Source organism: Drosophila mauritiana, chromosome 2R (genome assembly GCF_004382145.1).
Source record: "Drosophila mauritiana strain mau12 chromosome 2R, ASM438214v1, whole genome shotgun sequence".
Taxonomy (NCBI): Eukaryota; Metazoa; Arthropoda; class Insecta; order Diptera; family Drosophilidae; genus Drosophila; species Drosophila mauritiana.
Genome location: NC_046668.1, coordinates 22,432,009 through 22,446,401, shown reverse-complemented (window position 1 = coordinate 22,446,401; position 14,393 = coordinate 22,432,009). Strand labels below are relative to the sequence as shown.

Here is a 14,393-nt window from a genome sequence, read left to right as displayed (position 1 = left end):
CATGAGTCACGCTGAGAAATTCCCAGCAAGTGTAACTAGTGCGCATCTTAGCGTATCTTATAAACGCCGAACTAAACACATTCATTCACTCTCATTCTGTGTAACGTTTTGGGATCCTATCTACAAATCCTCTTTATATTTGAGTTGTTTTAGTTGGTTTTTGAGCTAACAATTTGAAGCAACTTAAGTACATTTAAACTTGAAACATTGTGTGTTTAGGCTACTCCGTATTCCTTGTATAGGTTGTCCAGCACAGCCGGATTCTTGCTGGGCCAGTTCTTGATGGCTTTGAAGATAGACGAAACCACTGTGAAAAGGGGAAGCACATAAAATGCAAACGAAGTTATGCATAGAACGTTTTGCCACCTACTTTTCTTCTCCTCTGCGGACATGAGCATGGCCAAAATGGTGAACTCGTCATTTTTGCTGACCTCCATCAGGATAGCCGCTGTGTTTGGCTCCTTATTTGGTACAAAGTAGTCGTGGATGGTGCGCAGCAGGTCCGCAAACGTGTCCGAATCAAAGCCTGCTCCCAGGATCTTACACAGATTCGGCACTTCAATGGACTTTAGGTATTGGTATTTCTGCGGACCACTCAGCTCCTTCCAGGTCACATGGAACTGTGCTGTGCTCGTGGGTGCGGGCGGTAAGAAGCGCTAAATCATACAGAATTCGTTTAATAACAGCTCAGCTTTGATCTTAAGCGAACCTACCTCTATTGGACTGGGTGACATTGCGTTGTTGCTCGAACTTTGTTCGATTTTTTCAGTTTGCACGGTATTGACTTCTGGCGCCTTGACTTCTGGGCTGCGTTCTATTGTGGTCTTTGGCGGAGAAACTGGAGTCTGAACCTTGGGGACCTCGACAGCCGTCTTTTTGGGTGAACTTGGCTTGGTCTCACTATCGGATTCAGGCGCAATCTTGGTATCCTTGTGTGTTTCTGTTTTTTTGGGGGCTTCCACAGCTGGTGCTTCCTTGCCCGCAGTCTGTTTGGCAGGCTTGGCTTCTTTGGAGCTCTCAGCAATGGTCACAGCTTTGGGTGGACTTGATGTGTCTGGCGTCGGCGTCGGCTTTTGATTTGTTTTTTTTACCTCCTCGATTATGCCGCAGTTACTATTAAATATCTTATCTATGTCCTCATCCGAAATGCGTAGTTGGTTGCTATCATCGATGGCAGCACGAGGAGATACCACGTCTACAACGGGCACACTGCGCATTGCCTTCTTGGAGCGCTTATAAACAGGCTTCTCGATTGGCAAGATCTCAATCATGCCAGGACGATCGGGCGTAAAGTTTGGCCCACTTTTGGTGGCTGTAAGGATGATGACCAGGATAGTCTTAAAATCTGCGTACTAGGTAGTTTAAATTATATTTACAAATCTTGCGCAGGCGGTCGTTGATTCTGGCCAGGCTCCTCTTGGCCTCGATGTTCTTCGGCTCGATGGCCAGCACTGTGGTGCAATCCTTCAGGGCTTCCATGTTGTTGCCCAGGGACTCGTTGGCCTGCATTCGCCGGTAGTAAGCCTTCACGCAGAGCTTGTCCAGCGCAATGGCGGCCTCGCAGTCCTCCACGCACTGATCAAAGCTGCAAGGATATATATGCATGTAGTGAAGAAGTATCCAGAACATTCTAAGCAGTCCTACCGCTCCTGTTTTAGGTAGCACAAGGCCCGGTTAATGTGGTAAATGGGATCGTGGGGATAGACGGCAATGGCAGTGGAGTAGGCCACAATGGCCTTCTCGTACTCGCCCTGCTTGACATAGGTGTTTCCACGGTCCTTGATGTCGTTGGCCTTCTTGTACTGCTGGGCCACAGGGTCCACTGGCAAGTCCTGTTTCTCCGTGGGTGAGCTGGCCGCCGAGGAGGAGGGGCTCTCCTTCCGCGCCTTGTCTGTCTGGACATGACTGCGCACCGGCAGATCCTGCATTGAAAGTGTGAGCTTTACTTGTAATCCCAAAGAATTTAAAGCTCACCTTATTGGCGGCAGAAAGCGGCGACTTCTGGAGCTCTTTCTCCTTGATTTTGATGTCTTGCTCCCAGGAGTACAAGTCCTTCACGGAGTTCTCGTACTCCCGTGCGTTCTGGCGCACCTGGCGCTGCAGTTCGAAGGCTTTTTCCTGTGCACTCATGGTGATTTGCGTTGTCAAGCGGCAAAAGAAATATTAAATGAATTTATGTTGTTTCTGTTACTAGAGCTCCGACAGTATGGCAGCACTGCTCGCTGTCGATAGTTCAACTGAGTTGCTGTTTCATCGAACGGAGCTGCCAACTCTATTTTCGTAGCTGGCCACCTAGGGTTGCCAGAGTAAGGCGCTCAAATCAGCTGTTTTGTGTTTTGATTTTATTTTGAAAGCCCTAGTTAAAAATTATGCTTTCTCCGACAGATCAGCACAAATAATACTAATACAGCTCACAATGCTGAGGTTGTGCCTCCCCACTCGAGCTGGATATGTGCGTAAGTAAGGACTTTACGGCTAAAAAAGTTGTTATATAAAGTAAATGCTTGCCTATTGCGCAGTTTCTCCAACGACAAACCAAGAAAACCCGAAACGCACTATGAAGTTCTGAATATTCGCCATGATTGCAGCACCCGCGAAGTCCGTAATGCCTTTGTCCAGCTCTCCAAATTGGTAAGTAACTCCAAGATTCCAACGGAGCCTCCTAAGCCCCGCCTTTCCCGCAGTACCACCCAGATGTTAAAAGCAATGCTGCGTGTCCGGAGCGCACAGCCCGATTTGTTCAGATCTCCGAGGCGTACAAGACCCTGATAAAGCCGCAGCGGAGGCGAGACTACGATGACAGCCTGCTGTGGCAGCCACCGCGCTCGGACCGAAGTCCCGTGGGCGAGACGGTCAATCCCGGCCAGGCGTGGGATGTGAGGCCCAACTACGATCCCAATCCAGGACCGTACTATGGCATCCGGGGTCTGAAGAGGGTCTCCAACTGGCAGGTGGCCATGGTTCTGATGGCCCTAGGCTTCGTCGGGGCACTCTTTGGCTTCACCTCCGTCAGGTGATTGATTATGAACCAGAGAATTTAAGTGGTTACACTAAACTTTCACCATTCCCAACAGGTCGTCCTTTAAACTGAGCCGCCAGATCCAGGACGAAATCTCAGCAGAGGCTAATTCCCACCATGCCGCCGTTGTGGCCGACGCCCAGAAGTACGGCAACGAGGAGCAAGTGCGTCGCATGGTGGACCGTATGTCGCGGAGTCCTTTCAACCAGTCTTCGGCTAAGTAATCCATTTCCCCATTTCCTTTGGTCAAATTAAACGTGAAAGCAGATAGCTATTTTTGAATATTTTGTTTTGGTTCAAGGCAAAGCAAACGCAAAAGCAATTGCTTAAGCGCCAGTGTTTTGCAAAATTAAACAATTTCGTCGGCCTTCGTAGGCGATTGTGCAAACTGTGCAAACAACCAGGGCGACTACTTAAGCACTCCGGCCGCATCCATCGAAGCATATTCCAAGCAATCCTACTACCAACATGAAGTCAACGATTCAAGTCGGCACCCTGTGCATCGTGGTGCTCGTGCTCTGCTGCCTGGACTTGTCCAGTTCGCAGAACTCCACCTCTTCCACCAGTCCCACCTACAGCTCGTCCGGCACGCCCAAGAAAGTGTACCTGTCCAACCTGACGTACTCGATTGTGAGGAGGATCCGTGTGGGCACCACCACCGCCAGCAGCACCAGCCGGAGCTCCAGGACCAGGAGCAACCGGAAGCTGAACGCCAAGAAGACCCAGGCCAAACGGAGCCAGGCCAAGCGCTCCGGCAAGAACAGGAAGTCGAACTCCCGCCGCGCCAGGGGCTAAGTTGTTGTCCAGTCGGTTATTAAGACAAGGTTTTATTTTGAGCTCGTTCTAAACACAAAACACTTAAGTTTACCGTCGCGACGGGCAAATTAAATTAGATAAATACGTAACTTGTACTGTTTGTTTACACTACTCTGAATCGAACGTGGATACACTACCGGGAACCCGCCACCGCACTACAAACTAAAGAATCACATACGATAGTACAAAATCCGAGCTCAGATCGTCTACAGCTTGGTCTTCACCGCCTTCGCGGGACCCACTTCCTTGGCCATCACCCGCATGCCCACGTGCGGGGCCGCCGGCTTGAAGACCACCTCTCCCTCGGGCTTGTAGTCGGCGAACTGCATGCTGAACACCTCGTGGAATCCCAGCTTCTCCATCACCCTGGCGGAGTAGTGGCTGGAGCAGAGCACGTGGTACACATTGATGCCGTTCTCCCGCATGTACTCGTACGCCCTCTCCGTCAGGCGGCCTGCGATGCCCAGGCCCCGGTAGTTGGTGTCCACCGACAGGATCTTGCCGTCCAGGATGAGCTCCTCGTCGGGATACACGTCGAAGATGTTGAACTGCTCCTCCACGTGGTCCATCAGCGAGAGGATCTTCTTGAATTTGGGATGTTCGCAGGAGTCGGCCGCCTTCTCGGGCACATCATCGGGGGACTACGCAAAGATGGAGCACAATTAGTCATGCAACATACTTATCATACTTAATAGGTTCACCTACCGGACGCCTCATCAGGCCATTGAGGAACAGACCGATAATCTCGCCCTTCTTGTTGACCGCCTTGTAGGAGCAGTTGTCGGGAAGCGGCTTCAGGGAGAACTTCTCCAGCTCCTTGCACTCGCCGAGGTCGAGGAAGGTGTTCAGCGGTTCATCCTGTGCGGAAAAGGAAAGCGGAACAGATTCATTAGATTCATCAGCGCACTGGCCCACCCATTCGGATCGAATTGATCATCAATCTGGGGATCTGCTGAGCGAACAAATTGGCGGCGCTATTAGGCGACACGATCGTGGAATTGATCGGCAATTCAATTGAGTCAAGTGATTTATGCACGCATTGCCTCGGCCAAAGATTTTCCAATAATTTATGGAGGCAGCTGGGGAATGGCGAACGGAACTCGATTTGCATATCGACATCTCCCGCCGGAGGGGGCGGCTGTGGCCAGCGGGCGTGGCATGCATACTAATCAGCATGCAGTATATACATACGTATGCATAAATATAGGTCTTGAGTGCCCAATTGGTCTGGGTCTGTGCAGGGAGCATTCTCATTGGCCGGCCCCATCGAGAACTGGAACCTGATCCAGTCAAGATCAAGCGAGCGCATTGGATTCAGATTCCAATTGAGATTGAGATTCAGATCGCCAAGAGTCGTGATGCAAGACCAGCTGAAAGCTAGCCGTGACATGGATCATGTCAAGACATCTCACGACAGCCGAATACTGGAATACTGGTCGGCGGGCTCCACAAGATTCCACATGCCCCGAAACGGGGCAAACTCCCGGCGGGGGCTGGAATTCCCATGAATTCCCAGGGATTGGCAAACGCATTAATTCAAGTTTAGTGTGCGAATTTCGATCTGAATTAAAGCCTAATTAGCTAATTGAAATTCGCTGGAAATTATTCAAATTCACCTTTGTGCGCCGCCTTTCGATTCAAATTATTCGGCAAGCAGTTACAAATTCCGGAGCCAGGTGTTCGGCTTGATTGGCTTCAGCGATATGCACACCAATCTCCCTAGCAGCTCCTGATTACAATACAATGTGGATGTGTAGAATGGGCGGGAGCGCACTTACCTTGAAGAAAAAGGTCTTGAGCATGGCTATCACCGCCTCCCCGTCCTCCGGCTGGATCAGTTCGATGGTGTAGGGGCAGTCCTGGTCGACGGGGCATGCGGCTGGCTTCCCAGAGACGGTCAATGCGTCCTCCATTTTCTGTGTCAGCCGGGCGATCGGATACAATTCGTTCAGCTGCAAAGCGCCAGAAAAACAAATCGTTCAGATACTTTCGATGGATGGAGGAATGGTTGGCTGCTCAGATGTGTGGATGGGCGGGGGAAAGTCGGGCGGCGCATAGGAAACATTATTATTTATGGCTCTTAGATGAAAGGCAGCTTAATTTGTTTTGTATATTTCGCAGCTCATGGATGGCGATCCCGTGCATTTCCATTTCCACGTCCATTTTCCACCGACCGACCATGTTCCTCGCATTTTGTTTTCGTGTTCGCCAGCGACAGGAGCCATAAATTATAGAACCGAAACTAAGGTCGCAGTTCCCGAGTTATGAGCTATAGCTGGCAGATGTGGTTTACTATACTATTAGTTATATTATTAGTTAAAAAGAGCATACTCAAAATAACCAATTTGTTTATACAGCTGTCTTGGGAATATTTCGAGGCACACTTATATTTAGGCCTTCGAGTGATTTGCTTGAGCAGCTAGGTCGGATTAAAGGTTCCTCCATAGTTGCCACCTCATAAAATCACGTTCCATTGACTGATGCCCCATAAATGCCGAGGGGCCATAAACCGATCCAGAAGGAATTTGGATTTGGAAAATTCGCACATGCCAAATCACAGAAGTGGCTGCCTTGGCCCCCAGGAAAATGGTGTTTACCCCATTGGTCTCGTCTATTATTGGATGCCCCACTGGTATTTATAGAGCACCTCGCTGGAGGAGTGGGTGGCTGGAGCCACACTTACCCCGCATCGGGAGTCCAGCATCATGCTGGATATCAGCGACTGGTCCGGCAGCTTCTGCACTTCCATGTTGCCTGTCTGGTTTTGTTTATTGCAAAACGCTTTCTTTTGTTCTTTCTCTTGGTGGCGGCGGGGAAGGGGCTATCGGGATATGGGGATGTCGGGAAAATTTATGGCGAATTTTTCCCTTATTTCGATTATTTCGCTTTTTTGCTGGCGCGCACGTTTTGCGATGTTTTGTTTACTTCGCCGCCGACGAATCTCTGTTTGTATTTGGCGCTGTTTGGCTTTTAGTTTGACTTTGCTTTGATAAACACTAGGTGGGGTACACAATCACGGGGCTCTCTGGTTCTCCGGCTGGGACTCGGAGCAAGATTGATGGGCGGACTGGAAGGAGCGATCCTTGGAGGCGATCCTGGCGCGAGAACTCGATGGGCCTGCGAGCAAACAATGAATGCCAGAAGTCGGGCCCGTTTGCACCTTATATAGCCAGCGGATCGCGGCGAGAGAGTGTATTTGGAATCGGATTCGGATTCGCAGTCGCAATCGGAACGGTCTAAGCGCAGAGCCCCGCACGCCGGCTGCTCATTCGCGACTGAGAGAGGCGCTGGACGGAGCCAGCGGTTGCCGGTCGAATCCATCGGCCACACAGCCGTCCGCATAGCAGTCTATTTGCTCGGTTATCGGCCAAAGAGAGCGGGTCGTGACTGGTTTGCGCTCTCTTGGGCCACCGACCAGTTGGCAGCCGCTTCCTGGACTTTCCAAGATGGGCCTTTCCCCGCCGGCACTTCCGACGTGGAGGAGGGCGTTGTGTTTGTGGTCTGCGGTCAGCGGTTCGCGACATTTCCCTCTTGTCTCGCTTTTTTTTGTTGGCAAAAGTAAGGCGAAAAAGGTAAACTGGTTAGAAATTAGTGCAGCGATGTCGAGAGGCTGAACTGTGCTGGCTATCAAGGTCAGTTGGCCAGGTTGGATCGGCCGAAGGAGCAGGCTTGTCCACCAGGAAGGTGTCAGCCGTACTTTTCCATTCTTTTCAGGTTTTTCTGATTTACGATCTCGAGTCTAGCCATTTGAAACAATAGCAATCCTGAGCATATTAATAGTTATTCCAGGCAGTAATTTCTAGCAGGGAATGTATGGATTATTATGCACCAGATATTTTCGCACTAGCGGCCACGGGGCGTATGAGTGATGTTACAGCGCGGAATGCTTGAGTAGCCCTTCCAGAATACGGAGTAAACAAGTCGAGAGGCACACCCCCGAAATATTGGCCGCAATTAAAACCCACACGGCGTATGCGTACCAATCCCGCAGTGAATGATCTTTCCACGGCGGACTGCCCGATCCTCCCGTGCTGTTTTTGTTTACTTTCCGCGCGCAGCTGTCGCGTATTTTATTTTCTTCTCTTTTTGTTTCTTTTTATTTTATTTTATTTTATTTCTTTTTATTTTGTTTTGGCCGTGCAAACGAGCAAAGCGGAGCGCACGCCGCTGGCTCAATTAAAATGCGACAAAAGAAAGAAACACAACGCCGTTGTGGAGGTGGAGGTCTCTCCCAGAAATCGGTGGATACGGGGAGCAATGGCGAATCGTCGGAACGGCGGGGTATGTGTATATTTACATTCTTCGCCGTGTGGCTTGTTTAGTTTGGCGCGCGCTCTCCAATTATCACCCATGAATACGAATATCTATCTCTATTTCTCCGGCTCTTTAGTTCGAATATTACGGAATTATTCCGGACATTAACTCCCGCGATTGTTTCGTCGAAAATCTGGCTGATTTCGAATGTGTTTTGCCTATGGATTATTCAGGCGGTCATAAAAACAGACCGCAATTAGCGGGCAAAAAATGCAAATTGTCAACGAAACTGTTTATCATGCACAATCGCTGGAAACTTTTCATGGATAATTTTGTTTACAAAATTTATTATTTCGTCGACCGCTTGTCCACTCCTCCACTCAGTCACGTTTCTGTCTCTTTTTTTGGGAAACTCGTTTCGGGTCGTCAGACCACCAGACGATCTCCGCCGACACTCAGAAGTGGAGCACTAAATTTATCTCAATCGCCCAGAGTCGCGCCTCTTCGCATTGTTTGGGCTCCAAGACGCAAGATGAGTCAGTTCTGGGTGGCTGGGTGCAGGTGCAATTGGCGGTATTTATACTTGGAACCACACTTGGAGCTATATCCGGTGGGTGAGTAAAGGCTGCGACGCGTTTGGATCGAGCCACCCATACTTAGGCGGGTATTTTCGACTTAATAGGTAGTTCAGTACCCCTGCATTCGAATCCAAAGCGTCGCTTTCGTTCAGCGAGTCACTCTCCTAATGAATCGCAATAGGTCTTAAATCTGGAATCTTAAACAAAGATCGCTGATTGAGCTGCCAAAATTGTCGAACGGCTGCAAAACGGGTTTGCACGTTCTGTGGGGTCCGCGGATTATGCACACCGATATCGGACTAAGTGACAGATACAAATGTTTCGCGCACCATAACTTAGTTACACGCATAAGTTAAGTGCGCGACCAGCCGCGGGTAATTACTCAATCAGTCTGTGAAGTGAGTAGAGCTCAATCGCATAAAGTGTTGATGGTGTAATTGCATTGAATGGCTTGATTTGATTTAGCTTGATTTCCGAGCGGAAGTGCCAGTGTTGCAAAGGTGCCTAGTAGGCACTCAAGTGTTGCACACCCACTGCGGCCCACGGTGCGAATGAGTGATATTGCGGCGCGATTACTTCAAAGTGCTGAGCGGCCCGCCGTCATCGCCTCGTTGCGATTTGTTTGCATGCGGATAATTAGAATCACATTAACGCCGTTTAGCTGAGCACCGAAATGGTTGGCAATTTGCGGTTGCAGTCGCGATGATTGAATGCTTGTCCAAATGCTTGAACTCTCTTTCAATCACTGGGCACTTTCGCAAAGAACTGTGCTTAGTTGGGAACACTTGAATCTCAGCTGAACTCGATCGGATCAAGGTCCCATGCAAATCCGCACCAGGTGCCAGTGCACGGGTCATTTATCAGCATTACTTAACAATTATTTAAGGAACACGCCAAGCCGATTAAGATCCGATAGCCGCGAGAGTGGGCGTCCTCTACCAATTTATATGCTAACTAGGCAATGCAAGCCAGGGGATCTGTCTTAAGTTAAATAAATGAGTTATTAAATTAAATTGTCATGTTAAAAGTCGTTGCAGATATGAAGGCTGTCATGAGCGGCAATAAAATGAATTAACTCAGCTTTAATAGATTGTTTGATATTACATACGATTAAGTGAATATCATTACTTTATGATTTATAAAGATCAAGCTAGATCTTTCTGACCAAAGTAGAGTCCTCGTCCTTTTCTAAAGTCAGTTGCTTCCAACACTCAATTATTTACTTTTAATTAATCAATATTAATAGTTTCCCCTGATATAGATTAAATGCATTCGAATGCCTACACGTGTAAGATTAGTTGGAATATGCAAATCACCCACAGAACTCACATTCAATGCTTTTCACCTGCGCGACGGAATCGAGACATACCCACAATTAGTGGCCGCTGTCATATAAATCACAACTTTTCATTTACATTCGCCATAAATCATTCGAATTGTTCGCTGTGGGATCGATCGGTGGAATCAGTTTGGGTGGACCATAAACCTGGCAGCTTTGTCACCAGCTTTTCCGACAGTTGCCACAAGCCGGAACCAATTTCCTACGCTTGGGCTTGGACACGCGGCCCATGGCCACAGGTGGAGCTGGGAGCTGGGAGCTGGCCAACTTGTGGCAGAACGTGACTGGAAACCGAGGGGGAGGAGGACATGGCCAGAGGCTTTGAAAGTTTGATTCAGCTTAATAGAGTTAAAAGCCGCCTAATCGGATTAGCCGCCCCTTCTCGCTCCTCCGCCGTGGCCCCCACTCCAATCCATTGCCACCGAATGAGGCACTAGCTCCGCTTGTCTGGCTGCCCAGATCCGCGGTGGTGGTTGGAGCAGTTAAAAGGTTGTAAAGATAGAGGGGTATGCTCGAAATCAAAATCTTAGAAATGCAAATCTACACTAAATGGTCTGTCAACAAACACTGTAATTAAGTACATAAGCATAGTACATAGTAACAACCAACAATTTATGATTTTTTTATTGGAAAGATATTGCAACACGAAGTTAATTATATAGAAATACAAATTTCCATAAATGTAGTCTCTACAATCAACTTTTTGAGCATGTGAAAAATGTATAATGTATGTTGCTGGGTTGCAAGGGTACTGAGTACGAACTAGTCGATCAGTTGGCTGGAAGCTCTAAAATCCGCCTATTGTGCAGACTAATGCGGCATTCTAAACACATTAGAACTAATCTGCAGCTATCTGCGAAAAGTGCACGAACTCAATTGTTTGAGCTGGTGAAACGGAAACGATGCAAATGGATTATCGGGCTATTCACACCAGCCATATGGGTGTTCATTTGAATTCACTTGAATTCATTTGAGTTCCACGCAATTTGCTCGTTTAATTCCACATCGGAAATGCCGCCTGGGCGATGCATTTCGTTTCCATAAGCGATGATGGGGCGACACCAACTATTCACTTCCATCTGCAAATTACCCATTTAAGTTGTAAATTGCATTTTGCCCATTTCAGCAGCAAACTTCATTTAAATTCATCACGGGCCCGGGCAATTTCCTCGCATTTTTCGTCCAGCCGCCGCTGAAAGGATGTCTGAAATCCCGACCAACTCAATCCGGGCTAGTTACCATTGAAATGCAAATCCCAGCCAGGCGGCGGATAATGCCTGCCATCTGCTGGGGCGCAAACCCAGCGAAAAGGATTCAAAGGATCTGCTGTTGTTGCAAGCAACAGTGAACAATAAGCTCTGGCCTCCTCCTCCAATCTGGCTGGCGCACATACACTCGCATCCTTACCACTAACCACCCCCTCTGTTCACCCAGGCAACGGATGCAACGCCAGCAACATTGCGCATACGCCATGTGCGCCGAGCCGAACAAACACTGCGAAACACTGGTTAATCACACTCTGTGCGCTTATCAATTCATTGGGTTTTTTGTTAATCAGGCTCTTGATTGTCACATAACATCGTACTTGAACTGATTAATTTCCTTATCAACGGTGTGTTTGCTGGGGAGTGCTTTAGCACGAAGCCCTTGTGCTAAGACAGTTACTATATTAGGTACTTATCAAAGCCCACAAGATTTTGAAGACCCTCGTAAAAAAGCTATAACTAAATTTAGTTTAGATAAGCACATCTGCTTTTGCTCAGTGCACGAAGAACGCACGGCAGCGCAAATTGCTGGCAGGAAGCCAAGCGAAATCCGTGCACCAGTGCACAGGCATCATCATCACCATCGTGATTATACTGAATCCCGCAGGCTGGGGGAGGCAGCCTCCCCATCCCGCTCGACTGCCCGGAGCAACAGAACCCAGCGAAGGAGCAGCAGCAGCAGGAGCAACAGCGGGAACAGAAGCAGCAACGGCAACAAGCTGACACTCTGACAATGTTGGCGCCATTTTGCTGTTTGTCTTTCCTCTTGTAATAAAACGACATCCTCGACTGAGGAGCTCGGAGCTCAATGGGATTCGGAGTGGCGGAGGGGGTCTGAGGGCTGAAGGCTGAGGGCTGAAGGGTGTTTTAAACACTTGGCCGACTCCGGAGTGCGGAGTCCGGAGTGGCGTGCTCCTTCACAACGTAATCATCGTGGAAGGGCTTTGGGGCGGCACGTAGTCAGGACGCTTTGTCAGTTGCCCGGGGCGGCGTCTGTGTAGTCAGCACTTTGCTCGACTTTTGTTGACAGATTGATTTTGATGTGTTTTCATTGTTATTGTTTGGCTGAGGGTCCTTTAAAGCGAATCTGGGGGCAGGGGCCGTGCTGCGCTGATTTGGGGCATCAACGGCGCTGGAAGAGGCAACAAACATTTTAGCCTAATTGGTTGGCTCTTGAAGCGCTTTGACTAATTGACAAAGGCTTTTCCGTGGGCTTGCGGACTTAATGAACTCCCTGAATGGGCCTGGATGTTCCATCCTGCAATATTCATGGAGTTTCATTTATTTAATTGAATGAGAAATGACCCTCCATAACTCAGCGGGGGAAATCGGAGAGTAGGGGAAAAACGGCAAAACTTATTCGCCTCCTGCATCCAGTTGGGTCAGGGAAATCTATTGTATCAAATACAGAGTTTTCCGCATTTTACTCATTGCTTGTTTGCCCCGGCGGGTCAGCTACAGTGCAGCCTCGCTAGCCTCGACTTCAAGGATTAGGTACTCCGGTCTGGTTTGCTGTGTGCACTCTGTCTTGTCCATTTTACGTATTAATTGGATTTATCCAAACCATCTTAGTAGAGACTAGTTGGAGCCATCAAGGCCACCCTGTAATTAAATCCAATTAAGTCAGGCGTGCGAGGCGCCCAGTCAGCTTTATTGGAGCGCATTGAAAAGCCACAAAACCGTGCGGCAGGGCATCGAATGGAATGGAATCCAATCAAATCGATACAAAATGCTGTATAAAAGTCGAGAGTTCGAGGGCGAGGAGGAGTCTGCAGGACTCCTCCTGCTGCCTGATGCTGGGAACTTCTGCCATTTCCCCCTTTGCCTGCCTGCGGCGTTGCTCATACGCCACGTTGCCCCCAAATCAATTGAAATAAATAGGATACACATGGCTCGCAGTCCTGTGTGTGTGTGTGTGTGATTTGAGGACCGGGGAAAGCAGTGGCTTCTCACATATTTGCTTTTCCCGCCGCCCAAGGACCGAGATTCTCATTGCCCGCGTGCAGTTTGCTGGTATTTCATTTATTTCTCTGCTTGTTATTGGCAGCGCAGTCGTGCGTGTGGGCCACGATTAAATTTGGTCAATTGTCACGCCCTGCGGTGGACTGCCCCTTGGGGTCGAATACTTAGAGCCGCCCCTCGGTTTTGCCTTGACAACGGGTTGAGCCACAAACAAGTTCCCGGATCGATGTGGCCAGCACTCCACGACTGCCGGGGCCATTCCCAGCGCGAAATGCTGGAAAGTTTTGTTCGATTGATAAGGAGGATGGTCTTTTTCTTCGCCGCTGATAAGGAACGCTATCTTATCTGGAGGGCCAGCACTCCGAACGATATTTGTGGCTTGTCAGGCACCCCAGTCGGTCGGTCGGTGGGGTGATTAAGTTGAGCTAAGTTGTCTTGGGAATACTACAACTTATGCTCAGCACTGGTTCCGGCTCACTTCTAGCCCTAATCCCTCCACTTTTTCATTAACGAATATGTGAGGTACCCACATGTCGCACTTTGCCAGCGTCCACATCTGTGTTTTCATTTAAACTATTTGATTTGGTCGCCTGCCAAAAAGTTTAAGTTTTCGCTGTTCGCATTTAATTAGGACGTGTGTGCCGTTCGGGAAACACTACGGTCCGATGTCCGACATCTATATGTACATATGTGTTCAGATTTAGTTTATAGTGAGTGTTTCGCGTTTTATTCTCGGCGAACTTGAAATGGAAAACATTTGGCGGCGGCGTAAATGTCACCGCTGGATTCTAAAATAAAAATGTATTTTTGTCGGCAACTTACGCGTGAAATTGGCTAGTAAGTGGGCCCAATGCGCCAATCCTTTGATTTGGATACCACGAAGCGTTAAATTTCGGAATTTGTGTTGGAGACTTTCGCCCGATACGTTCCGATTCGACCGACCAAGTGAACCGTTAGCACGTTTTTCAAACGATGGTGCCCAGCTTTTACAGGCTTGAGAATCTTATGTGTACTCGAATGCTAGGGAGGCGGAATTCTTCTCGCGATTTGGGACCAATGTTTTCGTGTTATTTTTTAATGGCCAACGATAACACATTGAAATGCAATGAGCAAATGAGCGTTGCTTAAATAGTTCGCCGGTCGAACTCAAAAACTCAGTC

At 48.7% G+C, this 14,393-nt stretch overlaps 4 protein-coding genes across 5 annotated transcripts; 2 read left to right on the top strand and 2 right to left on the bottom strand.

The window, feature by feature from the left end:
• Window positions 1-94: 94 nt before the first annotated feature.
• LOC117137358 (RNA polymerase II-associated protein 3) lies at window positions 95-2,224 on the bottom strand. The gene is made up of 6 exons (XM_033298759.1): window positions 1,975-2,224; window positions 1,645-1,922; window positions 1,377-1,585; window positions 714-1,312; window positions 371-656; window positions 95-307 (listed from the first exon to the last, which is right to left on the bottom strand). The coding sequence occupies exons 1-6, from the start codon at window positions 2,128-2,130 to the stop codon at window positions 216-218; spliced, it is 1,620 nt and encodes a 539-aa protein (XP_033154650.1). The 5' UTR covers window positions 2,131-2,224; the 3' UTR covers window positions 95-215.
• Window positions 2,225-2,317: 93 nt separating this feature from the next.
• On the top strand, window positions 2,318-3,289 carry LOC117137362 (dnaJ-like protein 60). The gene is made up of 4 exons (XM_033298763.1): window positions 2,318-2,460; window positions 2,520-2,631; window positions 2,685-3,013; window positions 3,075-3,289. The coding sequence occupies exons 1-4, from the start codon at window positions 2,417-2,419 to the stop codon at window positions 3,241-3,243; spliced, it is 654 nt and encodes a 217-aa protein (XP_033154654.1). The 5' UTR covers window positions 2,318-2,416; the 3' UTR covers window positions 3,244-3,289.
• A 91-nt stretch (window positions 3,290-3,380) lies between these two features.
• Window positions 3,381-3,837, top strand: LOC117137364. The gene has a single exon (XM_033298766.1). It carries the CDS (start codon window positions 3,488-3,490, stop codon window positions 3,812-3,814), a length of 327 nt encoding a protein of 108 aa, XP_033154657.1. The 5' UTR covers window positions 3,381-3,487; the 3' UTR covers window positions 3,815-3,837.
• Window positions 3,831-14,316, bottom strand: LOC117137360 (dopamine N-acetyltransferase). 2 transcript variants are annotated; one of them, XM_033298762.1, is made up of 4 exons: window positions 14,056-14,316; window positions 5,614-5,787; window positions 4,541-4,693; window positions 3,831-4,476 (listed from the first exon to the last, which is right to left on the bottom strand). In XM_033298762.1, exons 2-4 carry the CDS (start codon window positions 5,746-5,748, stop codon window positions 4,042-4,044), a joined length of 723 nt encoding a protein of 240 aa, XP_033154653.1. In that variant the 5' UTR covers window positions 5,749-5,787; window positions 14,056-14,316; the 3' UTR covers window positions 3,831-4,041. The 2 variants fall into 2 exon arrangements, with proteins under 2 accessions (XP_033154653.1, XP_033154652.1); XM_033298761.1 differs by lacking the exon at window positions 14,056-14,316 and adding an exon at window positions 6,519-7,098.
• Between the last annotated feature and the right edge of the window lie 77 nt (window positions 14,317-14,393).